The sequence below is a fragment of the Talpa europaea genome (assembly GCF_964194135.1).
Source record: "Talpa europaea genome assembly, chromosome: 9".
NCBI lineage: Eukaryota > Metazoa > Chordata > Mammalia > Eulipotyphla > Talpidae > Talpa > Talpa europaea.
In genome coordinates, this window is record NC_140076.1 from 69,574,526 (window position 1) to 69,591,026 (window position 16,501).

The window sequence follows — 16,501 nt, forward strand, 5'->3', positions numbered from 1 at the left end:
TAGGTTACATTGTAGATGATATTCTGTCTTATATTGCATGACATTAGAGTGGTGACTGATTATTCTTTTTTAACTTATGTTTTAAACTTTCTGATAAGAAGGGTGTGTGTGTGTGAGTGTGTGTGTGTGTGTGAGAGAGAGAGATTACTTTGTCTCCAAAAGATTGTGCTGGATGATGTTTCCCATCATCCATTTCCTTGTTGGGTTTTTTTTTTTTTAAAGATTTATTTATTTATTTATACAAGCACTGGGTACAGTCAGAAGCGCGGGAGGGTGAGAGAATTCACCAGAGCGAGAGCGGGGAGCAGAGCAGGCAGAAGGACAGAAGTACACTGCTGAGGGGAGCAGCGGGCAGCAGGAGAGGTCTGCGCACCATGTGGTACCCTCCTCCAGTGGCTGGGGAGCAGCCGGGGATCGAACTGGCGCTGCAGAGGCTGTGAGCAGCTTCGCAACCCAGCGCTCAACCGCTGCGCCACCCAGGAGGCCCCCCCCCCTTTTTTTTAAGATATATTTTTATTTATTTTTTATACAAGCACTGGGCACAGTCAAGCGCGGGAGGGTGAGAGAACTCACCAGAGCTAGAGCAGGGAGCAGAGCAGGCAGAAGGACCGAAGTGTGCTGCTGAGGGGAGCAGTGGGCGGCAGGGGAGGTCTGCGCGTCATGTGGGACCCTCCTCCAATGGCCAGGGAGCAGCCAGGGATCGAACCCGCGCTGCAGAGGCTGCGGGCAGCTTCATAACCCAGCACTCAACCACTGCTCCACCAGGGAGGCCCTCCTTGTTGGTTTTTAATAATAATCAAAAAAATCTTTCTTATATCAATAGTTGCTTTAGGAGTATAAAAATGAAGACTTTGAGATTTTTTTGTTCTGATTGTATTAATTAGCAATTTCTCTCATTAACTGAATCCTTTAATGGTCCTGAAGTACATGAAAAGCAGAATAAATGCTTATTTCTTTGCTATTATTTTACCAATTTAACATCAAGGAGTTCATTATTATTTGTTTTAATTGGTGAAATATTAGGGAATCTTTTTTACTTTTTTTTCCCTGCATTATCACTGACCTTAATGAATTTTTATAGTTTTGGTGTATCTACAATTAAAAATTTTTTTTTAATTTTTAAATTAATTTTTCAAAAGAATAATCATTCACCACTGCGGGAAACTAGATATAGATATTTTCTTTCTTTTTTTTTTTTTTTTACATTTTTTTTTTTAATAGAGGCATGTTTTATTTATTTATTTATTTGTCTGTTTGTGTTTTTTTTTTTTTTTTTTTTTTTTGTTTATACATGCACTGGGTACAGTCAGAAGCGCGGGAGGGTGAGAGAGTTCACCAGAGCCAGAGCGGGGAGCAGAGCAGGCAGAAGGACCGAAATACACTGCTGAGGGGAGCAGCGGGTGGCAGGAGAGGTCTGCGCGCCATGTGGGACCCTCCTCTGGTGGCCGGGGAGCAGCCGGGGATCGAACCGGCGCCGCAGAGGCTGCGGGCAGCTTCGCAACCCAACGTTCAACCGCTGCGCCACCGGGGAGGCCCTAGATATTTTCTAATGTCATGCAAAAAACCTTTTTTTTTAAATTGTGGTAAAATATACATAACTTAAAAATTTAACCATTTAAAAATAAGTAGTTCTGTGACATTAAGTAAAGTCACTTTGTAATATGACAAACATCACCATTATCTACCATCTCCAGAACCTTTTCGTGTTTCCAAAGTGAAATTCTGTACCTATTAAAAAAACTACTTTGGGGGCCTCCCTAGTGGTTCAGGGGTTAAGTCTCAGCACTATCAGGTTATCGTCAACCACTGTAGCATGAGTTCGATCCCCAGCCACATAGCAGACCTCTCCTTTCTTGTTCACTGCTCTCCTTAACAGTGTATTTCAATAGATCCACCTTTTCTGCTCTCCACTCTGTCTCTTGTGAATCCTCTCACCCCTGCACCTCTGCCCTACACCCCAGTTCTTCTATGCATAAATAAAAAAAAAAAAACTTTAAAAAAAGGAAGTACTTTGCATTTACCCTGGCAATTCCCATTCTATATTCTGCCCCTATGAATTTGACTACAATATGTACCTCATATAGGTGGCATCTTTGTCTTGAATCTGGCTTACTTAGTGTAATGTCTTGAAGATTTATTCATGTTATAGTGTGTATGTCAGAATTTCATTCCTTATTAAGTGTATTAGTCACTTTGACATTCAAATTTGTAACTTTGTCCCATGGCTTCTATTTTTTGCTCCTAGGTAAGTTCCCGCTGTGAAGAAGAAAGCCTTTTAGCCCGATGTCGATCTAGTGCTCAGAACAAGCAGGTGGATGAGAATTCTTTGATTTCAACCAAAGAAGAGCCTCCAGTTCTTGAAAGGGAGGCTCCATTTTTGGAAGGGCCCTTGGCTCAGTCAGAACTTGGAGGTGGACATGCTGAGTTGCCACAGCTGACCTTGTCTGTTCCTGTGGCTCCGGAAGTCTCTCCACAGCCTGCCCTTGAGTCTGAGGAATTGCTAGTTAAAACACCAGGTAAGATGGTGATGGAATCTCAGTATGTAAGTGGGTATGATTAGAGGAAGCTGGAGATTTTAGTATATTTTGACAGAAAGCCAATAATGTATCTGTGTACAACAAAATGCCACTTATGTCCTAGTAAATTCCTGAAACATTAGCTAATCTGATATAGTTTCTTACCATGAATTGGAGGCACATTGTCAAAAAGGCATATTTTTAAAGTTACTCTTTTCTCTGTTGTTATACTTCATGATTTTTGATCAGGAGTTGTGTCAGTCAACACCTAGAATGACAGGGTCTTTTGGAGAGGTAGAACATATTAATAGTGTAAGCAAATTAAACATGTGCTTCAGATCCTGACTCCATCAATTCTTGTGTTACTTGGGAAGTTGTTCAGCCTCTGAACTTACTTCCTCATCTGTGAAATAGAGATCAAAATATATAACATAATGTCATTAATCTCATATACAGTAAACAGCTTAAGGTAAATTGTCCCTTTAAATTAGTTACCAATTGCTTTTCACTTTATCATTTTTTATATACATGTCTCTTGGTGAGTGTTGGATATAACATACTGTCCTACTTCACCTTTTGACTATTGAATTTTGTAATCAGCCAGGGAAATTTTTGATGTAATTTTTTTGCATTCCCAGTAATAACTTATGAGGTTATTCTTTTAAAATATCCTAATCAGACTTAATCAAATAAGGAAAAATCTAAAAGATTTAAGAGAATCTAAAGATTTTTAAAGAATATTAAAGGTGTTTGCCATAGCATTACTTATTATGTGTCAAAGTCTGTCTTAGGTGCTTTTATATAACTTTAAAAAAAAAATTATGTATTTATGCATAGAAGAACTAGGATGTAAGCCAGAGGTGGGGGGATGAGAGGATTCACCAGAGAGAGTGGGGAGCAGAACAGGCAGATCTATTGAAATATACTGCTGAGGGGAGCAGTGGGCAAGTCAGGAGAGGTCTGCTGTGCCATGTGGGTAGCTTCCTGACCAGGGATTGAACGGTTCTAGATAGCTTCATAGGTTGTGTCTTAACCCCTTGCGCCACCAGGGAGGCCCCCTATTATATAATTCTTAAGAGTAATCCTAGAAAGTAAATTTAAGTGTCACTTATTTAGAAACAACGAAAGTTCTAATCCTAATCCATTTATGTCCAGAATCGAGGTTCTACTTTACCTCACTTCTCACTTTTTTGCCCTTACCAGCTAGGATTTGTTAAAAAGGCAGTCTTCCCTTTTTACTTTCTCCTTTAGTTCTTTTGTGATTAAAAAAAAAAAATACACACACTGACATAAGAACATCCTCACATTAGTTTGTGTCTATAATGGGAACTATTTTCTTGTTTCATGTTAATTAACATTTTACAATAGACAAACTCCTATGCTGTCATTCCCCACAATATGAGATAGATATAAAAAACATGTTGATTTATTTTTTCATTGTATGTAGATTTTTAAAAAAATATATAAGTAGCTTGTGCCTGTTTTCAAAATTATCTGATGAAAAGATGCGTGCATTTCAGGAAATTATGAAAGTAAGCGTCAAAGGAAACCAACTAAGAAGCTTCTTGAATCCAATGATTTAGATCCTGGATTTATGCCCAAAAAAGGGGATCTTGGCATTTCTAAAAAGGTATGTTCATTTGGTCAGTTCTAAAATATAGTTAAACTCAGCAAATAACGGGATTTAAAAACCTTTTAGTTCTACTTATAATATTGCTGTACGTATACATAGAAATTGCAGAATGTCAGTGTATACTTAGTCTTAGTAACTTATGTTAAGAGGCTATTTTGCTTTTGTGCTTATCAGTTGATTTTAGATTTTCTTTTAAAATGAAAAATGCAGAAAACTTAATGTGTTTAATTTCTTTTCTGCATGCAAAACCTCTTACCTTTTTTCTACTGCATTTTTTTTTTCTCTGTAAGTCAATAACCTACTCTAATCCCATTACTCTGTCTGCATCACATCTCAGAAAAGACCCAGCTCAGTTATTTATCCAGGCTGAAACACTTGAACTGAAGTTTATAAACTCAAAAACTTTTTGTTAGATAACAAGTCATCCTCAAGCTACAGATTTATTTATTTATTTATTTTTATTTTTGCATAGAAGAACTGGAGTGGGTGGAGGTGTGTGAAAGGATTCCCCAGAGACAGAGTGGGGAGTAGAACAGGCCCATTTACTGAAATACACTGTTAAGGGGAGCAGTGGGCGAGACAGGAGCGGTCTGCTGCACCATATGTGGGTTAACTTCTTGGTCGGGGATCAAACTCAGCCTGCCGAGGCGGGCTGCCCCAGTGATAGTGCTGAGATTTAACCCGTAGGCCACCAGGGACACCCTAAACTATAGATTTAAATAGAAAATTATTTTCTAATTCTATAATGAATAATATCTGGATATTGAGTCCTTAGAAAACATTTGACTTCCCTTATTTATGAGGAATAACTTAGGAAAATACTAGATGTTCAGTTGTAGGATATATATATTTCATAAATAATTTGAGTCTTTAGCTATAGCTAAACCTTTATATTAAGGTCCCTAAGTTTTGTTTTGTTAGATATTTACCCATCTGGATTTGAATGAAAATGTAAAATTTAATTAATGTTCTTTTGCCTTCTTAGAAAGCCAAATTATATCCTTCATTTAGTTTATTCTTCTTAAAGCAGTCTTATGAAATTAACTTTTCATTTATTCTTAAGCTCATCTCCTTCCCTGAAAACTTTCTTTGAAGTTTTTCCAAGTTTCGGGGATGTCTTGTCTCCAAACCAATCTCTAATTCTGCAGTGCTTGCTTTCTCTCTTTGCTTTGTTCAAACCGTAGGCACTTGGCAAGAGAGAGAGTTAATAGTATTGCTGGAGGTGAAATACGCACAAATTTCTAAGTAAAGAAAGAATTCTGATTAGTTAAGTGAATTTTATTTTCCTGCAGTTCATTGAGATATAATTGACATATATGTGATGATTTGAAGGAATAAGATGAATCTCAATGTTTTTGATACTTCATTATTTAAAAATAGTGTTAATTTAAACACTGCTCTGTCAGTCAAACTCAGTTTTATAATATAAAATATGACTTGTCATGTTTATTAGTTAATTTTTTTCCTGGGGGATAAAAAGCATGATTTAGTTTATATACTTAATTTTAATTTTTATAAGCAAAGGTATCCCAGAACTCCTTTCTTTTTTTCGTTTGAGATGTAATTTATACCTATAAAATGCATAGATATTAATTTTTCTGTTTGGTGGCTGTGGGAATTAAATATACCATGTAAGTACCACCCAAACTAGATATATTCTTTATCTACCACCCCTAGACTCCTTTTGTGCTCACTGTTTCACAAGAGTCAGTTGCTCATCAGTGTCTCTTCCTGAGGGAAAGCTTTTTTAATTCTCTTGCTATTGATTTCATTTTGCTTGTTCTTTAAGGTGATATACTATATTGCTTTGCTTTTTGTTTTTTGTTAATCTGGTTCTTCTATTCAACATGTTTCTGAGATATACGCACAGAGATTTAACTGTAAGTTCATTGCCTGTCTTTGCTCAGTTATATCCAAGTACAGTTTTACCCTCTTCTGGAGATGCACATTTGAGTATTTTCATTTGGGAACTAATTAGTCCTAAGTCTGGCATGAATATTTTCTGTCTTTTTTTGGACACAGTTTTCATTTCTCTTGGTGTAAATACTTAGGAGTGGATTGCTGGCTCAGGTATGTTTGCCTTTTAAAGAAACTCCTAAACAATTTTCCCACTAGCAGTATGTGAGAGTTCCAGTTGCTTCACATCTTTACCAGTGTTCAGTTTGTCAGTCATTTTAAATTTAGCCATTTTGTGTTTCCCTAATGATGGATACTGAGCCTCTTAGTTTGTGGTTATTGGTCATTCATGTATCTTTGTAAAGTGACTATTCAAACATAGATTTTTTTTTGTTGGGCTATTAATCTTTTTTATGGTTGCTTTTTAGGAGTGTGTTTATATTGGACATATGAATCCTTTGTCAGTAAACTTTTTTCTTCAGTCTGAAACTTGTGCCCATTCATTTTTGTAGTTGTGTCTTTCATGAGAATAAAGAAAAAACAAAACAGATGGATTTTTATTCCTGTGTTATTTTAACTTAGAAAATTGGTGAGGTTGAAAATGAGAATATTTTCTGACTAGTTTTGGAAACATTTTAATTGTTTACGCTTCACAGATTAGGGTTAGTGTTAAGCAATGAACTAGAAATAAGTCATCTATATAATATAGATGATATTTTTCTTTAAATTATAAATTATAAATTTTAATAAACTCACAAATCTCTTGTGGGTTTGTCTACTGATCTTTTTGTTCCATTTAACTGGATATCTTGGTATTTACCCCTTTGTTTTATTTGATTTTGTAAGACTGAGCTACATTTTATGTGAGGAAAGTTGTATTCTTATGATTAATGTATATTGTGAGCATTCAGAAATTCACAGCTGTATTTTATCTCGTTTTGACCTCAAACTTTTGGGACTTTATGGCAAAAATAATACCTGTGTGTGTGTCCACCAAATTTTGTTTATATATGTCATTGTGAAGAATATTATTCCTTTAGGAGGTATTTTCTTGGATGGAATTAATTTCTACAGGAATTTAAAAGTAGGGACAGTAAAATGTGTATGAATTACTCTTAACGTATTTAAGTGTTTTATGACTTTAATGTTGCTTTATTTTCTATTAACTACAGTTATTTAAATTAGACAGACATTTGATGACTCAAAAATTTTCAGTATTTAGAAATAATCAAGTAAATAAGTCAGTGTAAAATGTAATGGCTGTAAATTTAGTTAAGGAACTAGTAAATTTAGGTGATGTGGACATGGAACTGAGATGGTGAATTTTTTTGAGTGTATATATATACTCAAAAAAATTCACCATCTCAGTGAATTTATATATATATATATATATATACATACACACACTCCTTTCTCTCCCACTTCAATCAAAATAGCATCCTTATACTTTTTTACTTTGTGAGTATTGCCTTTATTTTTTTTTTTTTTTATTTCACTGCGTATGTGGCAGTCATACATTTGGAACTTTTTAAAAAAATTTTTTTAATCTGTTGCCTTTCCCCAGGAAATTTCTGTTGAATCCTTTTTTGTAAGCATGCTGTTCTTTTAATTGTCAAAAACATCCAGGATGCTATATCTTTGGCTATAGACAGTTTAGTTTGAGGCATGTAATGTAAAGGGTTTATTTTCCATTCCTTTGTAAACCGCATTGTATTTTATTTATTTGTAGTGTTACGAGTCTGGTCGCTTGGAGAATGACATTACTGAATCATGTGCTGTATCTCATACTAAAGAGTTTGGTGGAGGTGAGTATTTTTGTGTTTTAAAAAGTGAAATGTGGGCCTCCCCTGGTGGCGCAGCGGTTGAGCGCTGGGCTGCAAAGCTGCCTGCAGCCTCTGCAGTGCCTGTTTGATATCCAGCCGCCCGGCGAGGGTCCCACATGGCGCACAGACCTCTCCTGCTGCGCCCGCTGCTCCCCTCAGCAGTGTATTTCGGTCCATCTGCCTGTTCTGTTCCCCACTCTGGCTCTGCTGAATTCTCTTACCCTCCCGCGCTTCTGACTCTACCCAGTGCTTATATAAATAAATAAATAAATCTTTAAAAAAAAAAAAAAGATGAAATGCAAAAATAAGTGTGAAACAACTTGTCAGTTAACTAAAAAAAGTTCTAAGTACATAAGCAAGACCAGTAAGGTTCTAAGTTCTAAAGAAGGCTTAGAACTTGGAATATGCTTCCTAAAACTGCATGTTACACTAACAAATGATACTGTCACTTTCACTGTTATGGTGAATTTAGTTAAGCGGAATTAGAATTATATATGAGTAAGGAAATGTTGGGCATACTAGAAGATCAGCGCCTTGATTTTCATATTAGATAATTCTCCAGACTACATTATCTCCAGACTGCACTTTCTTGGCTGTAATTCAATTTTTATTTCTAGGAGAGAAAACAAGCAATCTGTATTGAGAAAGAAATTATAAATCATTTAATTACATATAGTCTTAGCTTCTTTAATCACATTTATAACCTTTGGTCAATGGGTGTATTCTTCAAAAAGAGTTTACACTTGAGCCTATTCCATTGTGATTGCTTCTTAAAGGCTTGGGAATCTTCTATATTAAGATGGAATTTGTCTCCTGAACTTCTGCTGGGTGGTCTGGTTGTTCTGCCATGAGGGATGGGCCTTTACTCAGTAACAGATTTAATAATCCTGATTTGAGCATCTACTCTGTCGGTTTCTTTCTTTAAGGACTATTATCTCTGATCTGTCTAAAGCATTATAGAGTGTTAGGATATTATCCAAATTATTCTTTTCTATAGATAAAACCTGAAGATGAAAGAGGTAGCAGAGTTGAGAAACTGAATCCAGATCTGACCAAATTCATGACCACAATAATGTCCTGTTATCCATCCCAGATTTTTTTCATGCCAGTTCTTTCTACCCTTTGATCATTTGTTTGCCATGGTGTTTATTGATTTGCGTCATTACGGAAATATTAATCCAGATTTGAGCACTCTGCATTAGATGTACTGCAAAAGTTCTCATGAGGAGATTGTATTTTATATCTTACACACTTCTTTTAATGTGACCCATGATTAAGTTTTCCAGCAAGTAAACCTAGCAACATGGTAGCTTATTTTAACTTTGTGCACAATTTTAATTCCATTATATTTGCTTGCTTTGCTTAATTAAAAAAATACTTAAATAAAAATGCAAAATATTTTTGTATATTCATTTTTTTGTAAAACCTGAAGCCTGCCCTTTATCCCTTGTAAATTTCACCTAAATGTTTTAGTTTGGGAGAATTTTGAAACTTTATTCTGCCATGTTATTAACTCTATCTGTAGTCATAGATTGTCAGCAGCTTTGATAGCAGAGCATTTCTATCTTGATCAGGCAGTCCTGGAAGCGACCATTACGACAGTCTTTTAATGTCCAGTCTCCATGTTAATACATTGACTAAATATTCTGGAACATTAAGTTGAAATATTTATCATAGAAAAAGAGACTGGAATTTCAGTAACTAAATATGCCATATTAAGCCACTTAATTTATTTTATATTGTTGGATGTTCAAGGTTATACTACCACTACATGAATATCCTTTAAGCCACTAAATATATTGGGGGGTTCTTTCTCCCCTCTTCCCCGTTAAACCAAATCATACATATTTCGACTTTCACCTTAATCCTTAAATGAGGTAGTTAGTTTACTGTTAATATTGGAGGCCAAGTTTTAGTGTTTTTTCCTGACTACTAAGTGCATTCCTTCCCCACCTATAGTCTGTCATTTCAGTTATATAAAATGAAATGAAATAACCTGTACATTTAGTAGTATCTGTGTGAGGCAGAATTTATAATTATTTAGCTATTTCTCCAACTAGTCACATAGTCATGGGTAAGTCTCTTTTTTCCCTGTACCCGTTTTCCCTGTATGCAAAGTTAGAGAATTACATAGGTTTTAAAGTTGTTTTTTTACTCTAACACCCCACGATTCTATTTAATTGAAGAATTAAATAGAATTCCTAGTCATATGTGTGTGATTAGGCAGCAGATAACACCTATTTTCCTGTCATAGGCACTACCAAGATGTTTGATAAACCGAGGAAGCGAAAACGACAGAGGCACGGTACAGCCAAGGTGCACTGTAAGAAAGTGAAAAATGACAGCTCCTCAAAAGAAACGCCAAGTTCAGAGGTATTACTCAGTTCCTCATCTTTTGACCTTCCAAAGCAAAGCTATTTTTCACAATAGAGACTGCATCCCTCTTCCCCTTGAGTTTACTTAAGGAAAGTCTTCTATGTAAATGGCTAATAGCTAGAGGAAAAGGAGATCCTGATCCTAGTAAAAATTAGGTACATATGACAACTGTACAGTATGACCTTTTTAAAAGATCATACCCTATGCTGTAGATGTCAGATGAGTACAATATCAAGTTAATCATAGGACCTGAATGAATTTGGATATTGCCCTTTAAAAGTTGAGACTGCTGCAATAAGGGGTAAAACTCATTTGCTTTTTTCTTAATATCAATTCCTTAGAATAATGTTTGTAAACATTGACTTGTAGGATAGATAGATATAAAACGATTTCCTTGCAGAGCATCAGTATAGTCATTGGTGCTATGTTTAACTTTCCAACTCAGATTAAAAGAGAATTAGAACAGGTTAGATCATCATACATTATAATATAGAGTGTTCTTTCCAGGACAATAGAATGCCCAAGGTGGGCATTATTTAGGAAACACTGATCTTGGAAGGATAAATAAGTAATCAAATAAACTTAAGAATGTTTTCTCTCCCTTAGTGAAACCTTAAAATGGAACAGCTCAAAAAGTTCCAGTGGAACAGCCTCAGAGCAGTTAGTGGCAGGGCATGAGGCGCCCACTACCCGCCCAATCACAGCAGGGTTAGAACTAACATTGCATGCAGTCCGCCCGCGTGATTGGCTGAACATCTGTAAGTGCTTAATGACTAGACAAATAGCAGCCCAGAGGGAGGGGGTCAGATGAAGGAGACATGAATAATACAGATATGGGATATTATTTTTTTCTCTGCAAGGGAGAACTGATGCCACACAGGACTGCTGCAAGCCCCAAGGATACGATTGAGGAGGGTGTGGAGCACGACCCTGGGATGCCAGCATCTAAAAAACTGCAGGGAGAAAGAGGTGGAGGAGCTGCACTCAAGGAGAATGTTTGTCAGGTAGATACTGTTTGTCCACTTTTATTTTGATTGCATGCTTATCTTATAAGAGGATCCCTCTCATATTCTTCATGACTTAATCATGGTTAGGATAAAAATTCTCTTGGATGATTCTAGTGGAGTTACTTCCCTTTAAGCTCTTAACTCTTCTCCCTCTTTACAAAAAGAGAAAGAGAATGAAATATTTAGCGTTGGTAAACCACCTGTCCTTATTGCTGGTCTGAAATTGAAATTTGTGGTTTTGCAGAGATCTTTTTTCCTCTGCCTTTCATGGTATCAAAATCTTTGAATTTCTAAGTTGTTAGAAGGTAACTTTTGCTTTGAGATTTTTTTATTGCTTTGAACTAGTGGCTTTAGAGAATCATTACTTTTGTTTTTCTGTTCACTTAATAAAGGTCCAGTATTTACTGTGTCTCAGGCAATTCTCAATTACTTTATAAATATGACATCATTTATTCTTTATAGCTATTTCATAAAGTGGGTTACCATTATCTTTATTTTATGGATGAAGAAACTAAGGCACAGAGAGGTAAAATAGCTTGGTAGTAGTCACACAACAAATCCAGGGTTCAAGCCCTGGTAATTTGGGTTTGGAGTCTTAATCACTATGTTGTGTTGCTTCTCTGTGAGAAGTGACTCCACTTATTGTTAAAGAGCCTTTATGTGACTTTGGAGTAGAATCAATTAAATGGATGCTTTGGTCATGTTTTCCTTTATATTCTTAATTTACATTTGCAAATTCTTTAAAAATGCCATATAAAAAGATGAAGATATTATTAATTTCTTTTAAATAAGGCAGCTAATAAAATTAACCCCCCGCATAGAAGTTATTATGACCAAAATAATTTTAACTCAGTTTTTTAATGTAATCATATTCAGCCAGCTCAAGGATTAAAAAAAGTGTGGTGACCTTGTGTTCCTGATTTATTTGGGCCTGTCTTTGTTTAGATCTGTTTTCTTTGCAGAACTTACCAGTAACAGCTCCTTTCATTTTCAAGTGTCCCAGTTTGAAAAATGAATTACATGGTGATCCCAGTTAAAGGGTTTAGTCCATAACATTTGGTTAATTTGAAAATTTCATTCTTTGATATATACTATAATTGAAGTTTTCCTAGTTAAGTGATATCAAAGCTGTATTGTATGTCAAAGCTGATGTCACTGGCAATCTGATTCCACAAAACAATACATAACATTTGTGGTATTTATTAATATTTTGTGTGAACAGTGGATAAAAGGAGAGCCAAACATGAGACTTGCTCAGACCATGGGCTAATGATTCAAGACTTTGCTGCCTCTGACCTTTTACCCCTAAAGTTTTCCTATTTATTTGTTATTTTAGCTTTGATATTAAGTGGCCAAGATAAGGATCTTTAGGCTCCTGAAGACAGTAGTATTGTCTCATCACCTTTTTCCTTTTTTGTCTTACAGAAAAGACTTTCATTTTTAATACTTTTCTGGTAATCACTATGGAGAAACAAGTTAGGATATTAGATAATAAATGTTAGGAATTTACAGAGTTTTGATAAATCTTGTAGCATTTTCACAGTGACAGTCATTTACTTCCTAAGGTCCTATCTTAAGTGACACTGTATTATATAAGATCATTTCAGAAAGGTGTTGTCTGATATGGTTTTAGACATCTCAAGGATTGTTCAAACCTAGATTTGAGCTCTTTCAGGACTTACTATGACTTAAGTGCAGGTGGCCAGTATCTCTTGCTTGAACCATTGACTATCTCTCTTGGCTACTGTTTCATGTAGCAGTCAGAGGGATCTGTTTTTAAATGAACACTTGATTTCAGTCTTCCTTTCATAAAGCTATCTAATGGTGGTATTCCTTTGCAACTAGAATAAAACTGGGAATTCCATACCATCATCTATTAGGCCATACAATCAGACCCTTGCCTCAACTTCCGATTGCTAAGTTTTTGTCCACTTTAGTCCAGTAACATTGACTTATGATTTTCAAATGTGCTGTGGTTTTTCTTATCTGTGGACTTTCTGTATTTGCTGCCTTTCTGGTCCTTCTTTCAGGTTACATGTCATTTAGAGAACAGTCTGAGAGGCATATTTTTGTTTTTTTTTTTTAGTTTAATTTTATATATATTTTACATCATTCTTCCTTTTTGTGTAATGCATGCTTTCTCCTCTCAGGTGTAGTCCCCGCAAAATTCCCACCACCAATTAACCTGTGCACCATCACTGTAGTCCCTTGTGTAAGAACTGAGAGGCCATTCTTAATCACCCAATCCAAAGTAGCTATTTGAATTTCTACCCAATGCTTATCATCATCTGGTATCTATTCTGTTTGTTAAATCATTTACTTGTATGACAATACAAGTATTCTTAGTATTCTAAGTATTCTTAGACTGTAAGACTATGAGAATCAGGAACCTTGTGGAATCTGCCATAGAGGAAGCACTCATTTAAGTATTATTGGCTGAATGGATGGTGGGATTACTTGGTTCTGGCAAAGCTGCTTTTAATCATTGTCTTCATGAAGGCCTTCTGCTCCAGATCTGCAAGACCCTTTTCTGTAGATAGATCTCTTTTCTTTCTCTTAACAGAACTGTGAGAAATTGGGTGAACTGCTGTTATGTGAGGCTCAGTGCTGTGGGGCTTTCCACCTGGAGTGCCTTGGATTAACTGAGATGCCCAGAGGAAAATTTATCTGCAATGAATGTCGCACAGGTAATGAGAGAGAGAGAGAGTGTGTGTGTGTGTGTGTGTGTGTGTGTGTGTGTGTGTGTGTGAAAGACTCTTCAAAGAAGATTTGAGTTTTAAGTTTGTCAGGAAAAAGACATTGGAGAGAGAGTCTTGTGTAGTACAGTCACAGAGATAAATGTTCTGTAGTCTTTGTCCTCAGAAAAGTGTATCTAGTGAAAAATGAGTATGTAGCATAATGTAGTGCAAAAAGTGTTGTAGTGATACATTTAAAGTACCATGTGAGGGCCTCCCTGGTGGCACAAGGAGTTCAGTCTCAGCACTATCAAGCTATTGCCAGCAAATGCAGCATGGGTTTGATCCCCACTCAGAGAGCTACCCTGCATGGCACAAGCAGACCTCTCCTGTCTTTCACCTGCTGCTTCCCACAGCAGTGTATTTCAGTAGATTTGCCTGTTCTGCTCTTCACTCTGTCTCTGTTGAATCCTCTCACCCCTCCTCCCCCCATACCTCTGGCCTACTCCAGTTCTTGTATGCATAAGTTAATAAACTTGATCTTAAACAAAAAAAAAAAACATGAATAAAGATGAGCCACTGCCACAGAGAAAGATATCTGAGTTTCACTTCAAGAGAAAAATAGAAATTGGTGTGAGGAGGGAAAGGACATAAGTTCCAGTAATGGAAGTATCAAATAATTTGGAGAATAGGAAGCATAGGTCATTGTGTTTAGAATTCAAGATATTTTCAGGAGAAGGGGCATTGGTAGTGACAATGTGAATGCTGGTCATGAACTTTATTTGGGGTGTGTGCACTTTTCTGTGTGTATGTCATACATCAATAAAACTGTTTACTAAAAGAAGAAAGATATTTTGGGCAGAATTATATTGTACAAATTGGGTCAGAAACTGGAAGTGATCGAATGAGCTCAGCCTGTAAAGTAACTCACCAGCGGTGCTAAAGGAGATTATTATTATTTTGACATTAAATGTGGATGTTAGGACATTTAAGTAGTGCAGGAATGCTGGCTGAAGGTATGTTTTGTGCTCATTAAACCATGGGTTTGGATGATGCTGCCCAAAGAAGCAGCATCTGTAGAGTGAGATTAGAGCCTTCTGTTGTACCTGGAGATATCCACTTAAAGGGGAACATGCAAGGTAAGGAGTTAGTCAAGGGATGTCTGAAGCCCATAGGAATGGAATGTCATCAGCAGGGGCAGGTGTAATAAAGAGACCAAGGAGTTTCTGAAATAAAAAAGCAGCAGTGAGAAAATGCTTGACTTTTTACCAGAGTGTGCCACACTTAACCAGGTTTAAGAGTGAATAGGTAGAAATATACATAATTTCTTCCAATAACTAGACTTCAACAGAAAAGAGGTCAGTAGCTGAAGGGAGGATTTTACAGCGTCAAGAGGAAAACATCTTCAATGTAGAATGAAGAGTAACCGTTGTGTAGGGAAATGAAGTGCTGAAGGAGAAAATGCATAACTAATGAACTACAGTTAGAGAGACAGTTACAGTTAGAGAGACAATAAGGTCAGATGGGAATTAACCATTGAATTATAAAACAGAACAAGGAAGCTGAAGTTTTTTTCTTGATTAGGTGAAAATAAGAGAAAAGCAGTTTCTAACTTTGAGGGAAGGATATAGATTTAGAGTAGTCTCTGTGGGAGATGAGAGAATTCACTGGTGTCTATGATGACCATGTCAGATTGAGTCATTTACTCCTCCCGCTGTCACTTTTAGGGGCATGGGAAGCAAGAGCTGGAAGATATTTGTGGGGTTACTTCACCTCCTTCATAATTGACTTTTGATAGTTATGGGAAATTGTGGCATCTCCAGCACTGTAAATGAAATTTAGGGGAAAAATTTTAGGTTTATATTTCTCTTAATCTTAGAAAAATCTTGCCTTTTGTGCCAGTGATCTGGTTTTGCTGTTCTTTATTATGAATTAATATTCTCTAAATATGTTAATTTAAGATAAAATCTATTTTTAAAGAAATCAACTTTATTGAAATATAGTTAGTTACTATAAAGTGGACCCATTTAAATGTATGTTTTGGTAAAATTTTTCTATTCATGTATCAGCAACCATAGTAAAAATTTAGAACTTTTCCTTAGCTCCAGAAAGTTCACTAAGAACTTTTAGAAGTGTTCACTCCTTCAGTACTTACACACCTCAACCCCATCGTCAGTTTCAAGTTGTGACTGCTTTCTGTTACAACATATTAGATTTATCTTGTTTAAAATTTTATAAAATAGAATCAGAGCATATGAACGTTTTTGTATCTAGGTCAGCATAAGATTTTTGAGGCTCATAATCTTGTTTAAAGCAGCTTTGTTTGAAGTGTAAATGATAGTAAACTGCTCAAAGTATAAAATTTTATCAGTTTTGATGTGTGCATATGTGTATACACCTGTGAAAACAATCACTTAGCATAGCTTTTTGAATTCAACAGTGTTGCAGATGTCTATATTTGATTTCTGGGTTTTGTTCCATGATGTGGATATATAATTCACTTTGCTTATTTGTTCATCTACTGACAAACATTTGGGTTGTTCTGAAGTTGGACCATTATAAATAAAACTGCTAT

At 36.0% G+C, this 16,501-nt stretch overlaps 1 protein-coding gene across 4 annotated transcripts in view; it reads left to right on the forward strand.

Annotated features, from left to right (window-relative positions):
* NSD1 (nuclear receptor binding SET domain protein 1) overlaps positions 1-16,501 on the forward strand; it is a gene marked incomplete at both ends in the record, with an annotated part of 143,349 nt that overhangs the window by 93,790 nt on the left and 33,058 nt on the right. For all 4 annotated transcript variants that reach the window (XM_084244170.1, XM_084244171.1, XM_084244172.1 and 1 more), the window contains 6 exons: positions 2,246-2,516; positions 4,037-4,146; positions 7,775-7,850; positions 10,123-10,241; positions 11,105-11,248; positions 13,815-13,938. In XM_084244170.1, coding sequence (XP_084100296.1) covers positions 2,246-2,516; positions 4,037-4,146; positions 7,775-7,850; positions 10,123-10,241; positions 11,105-11,248; positions 13,815-13,938 — 844 coding nt within the window. The remainder of the gene's footprint in view (positions 1-2,245; positions 2,517-4,036; positions 4,147-7,774; positions 7,851-10,122; positions 10,242-11,104; positions 11,249-13,814; positions 13,939-16,501) is intronic.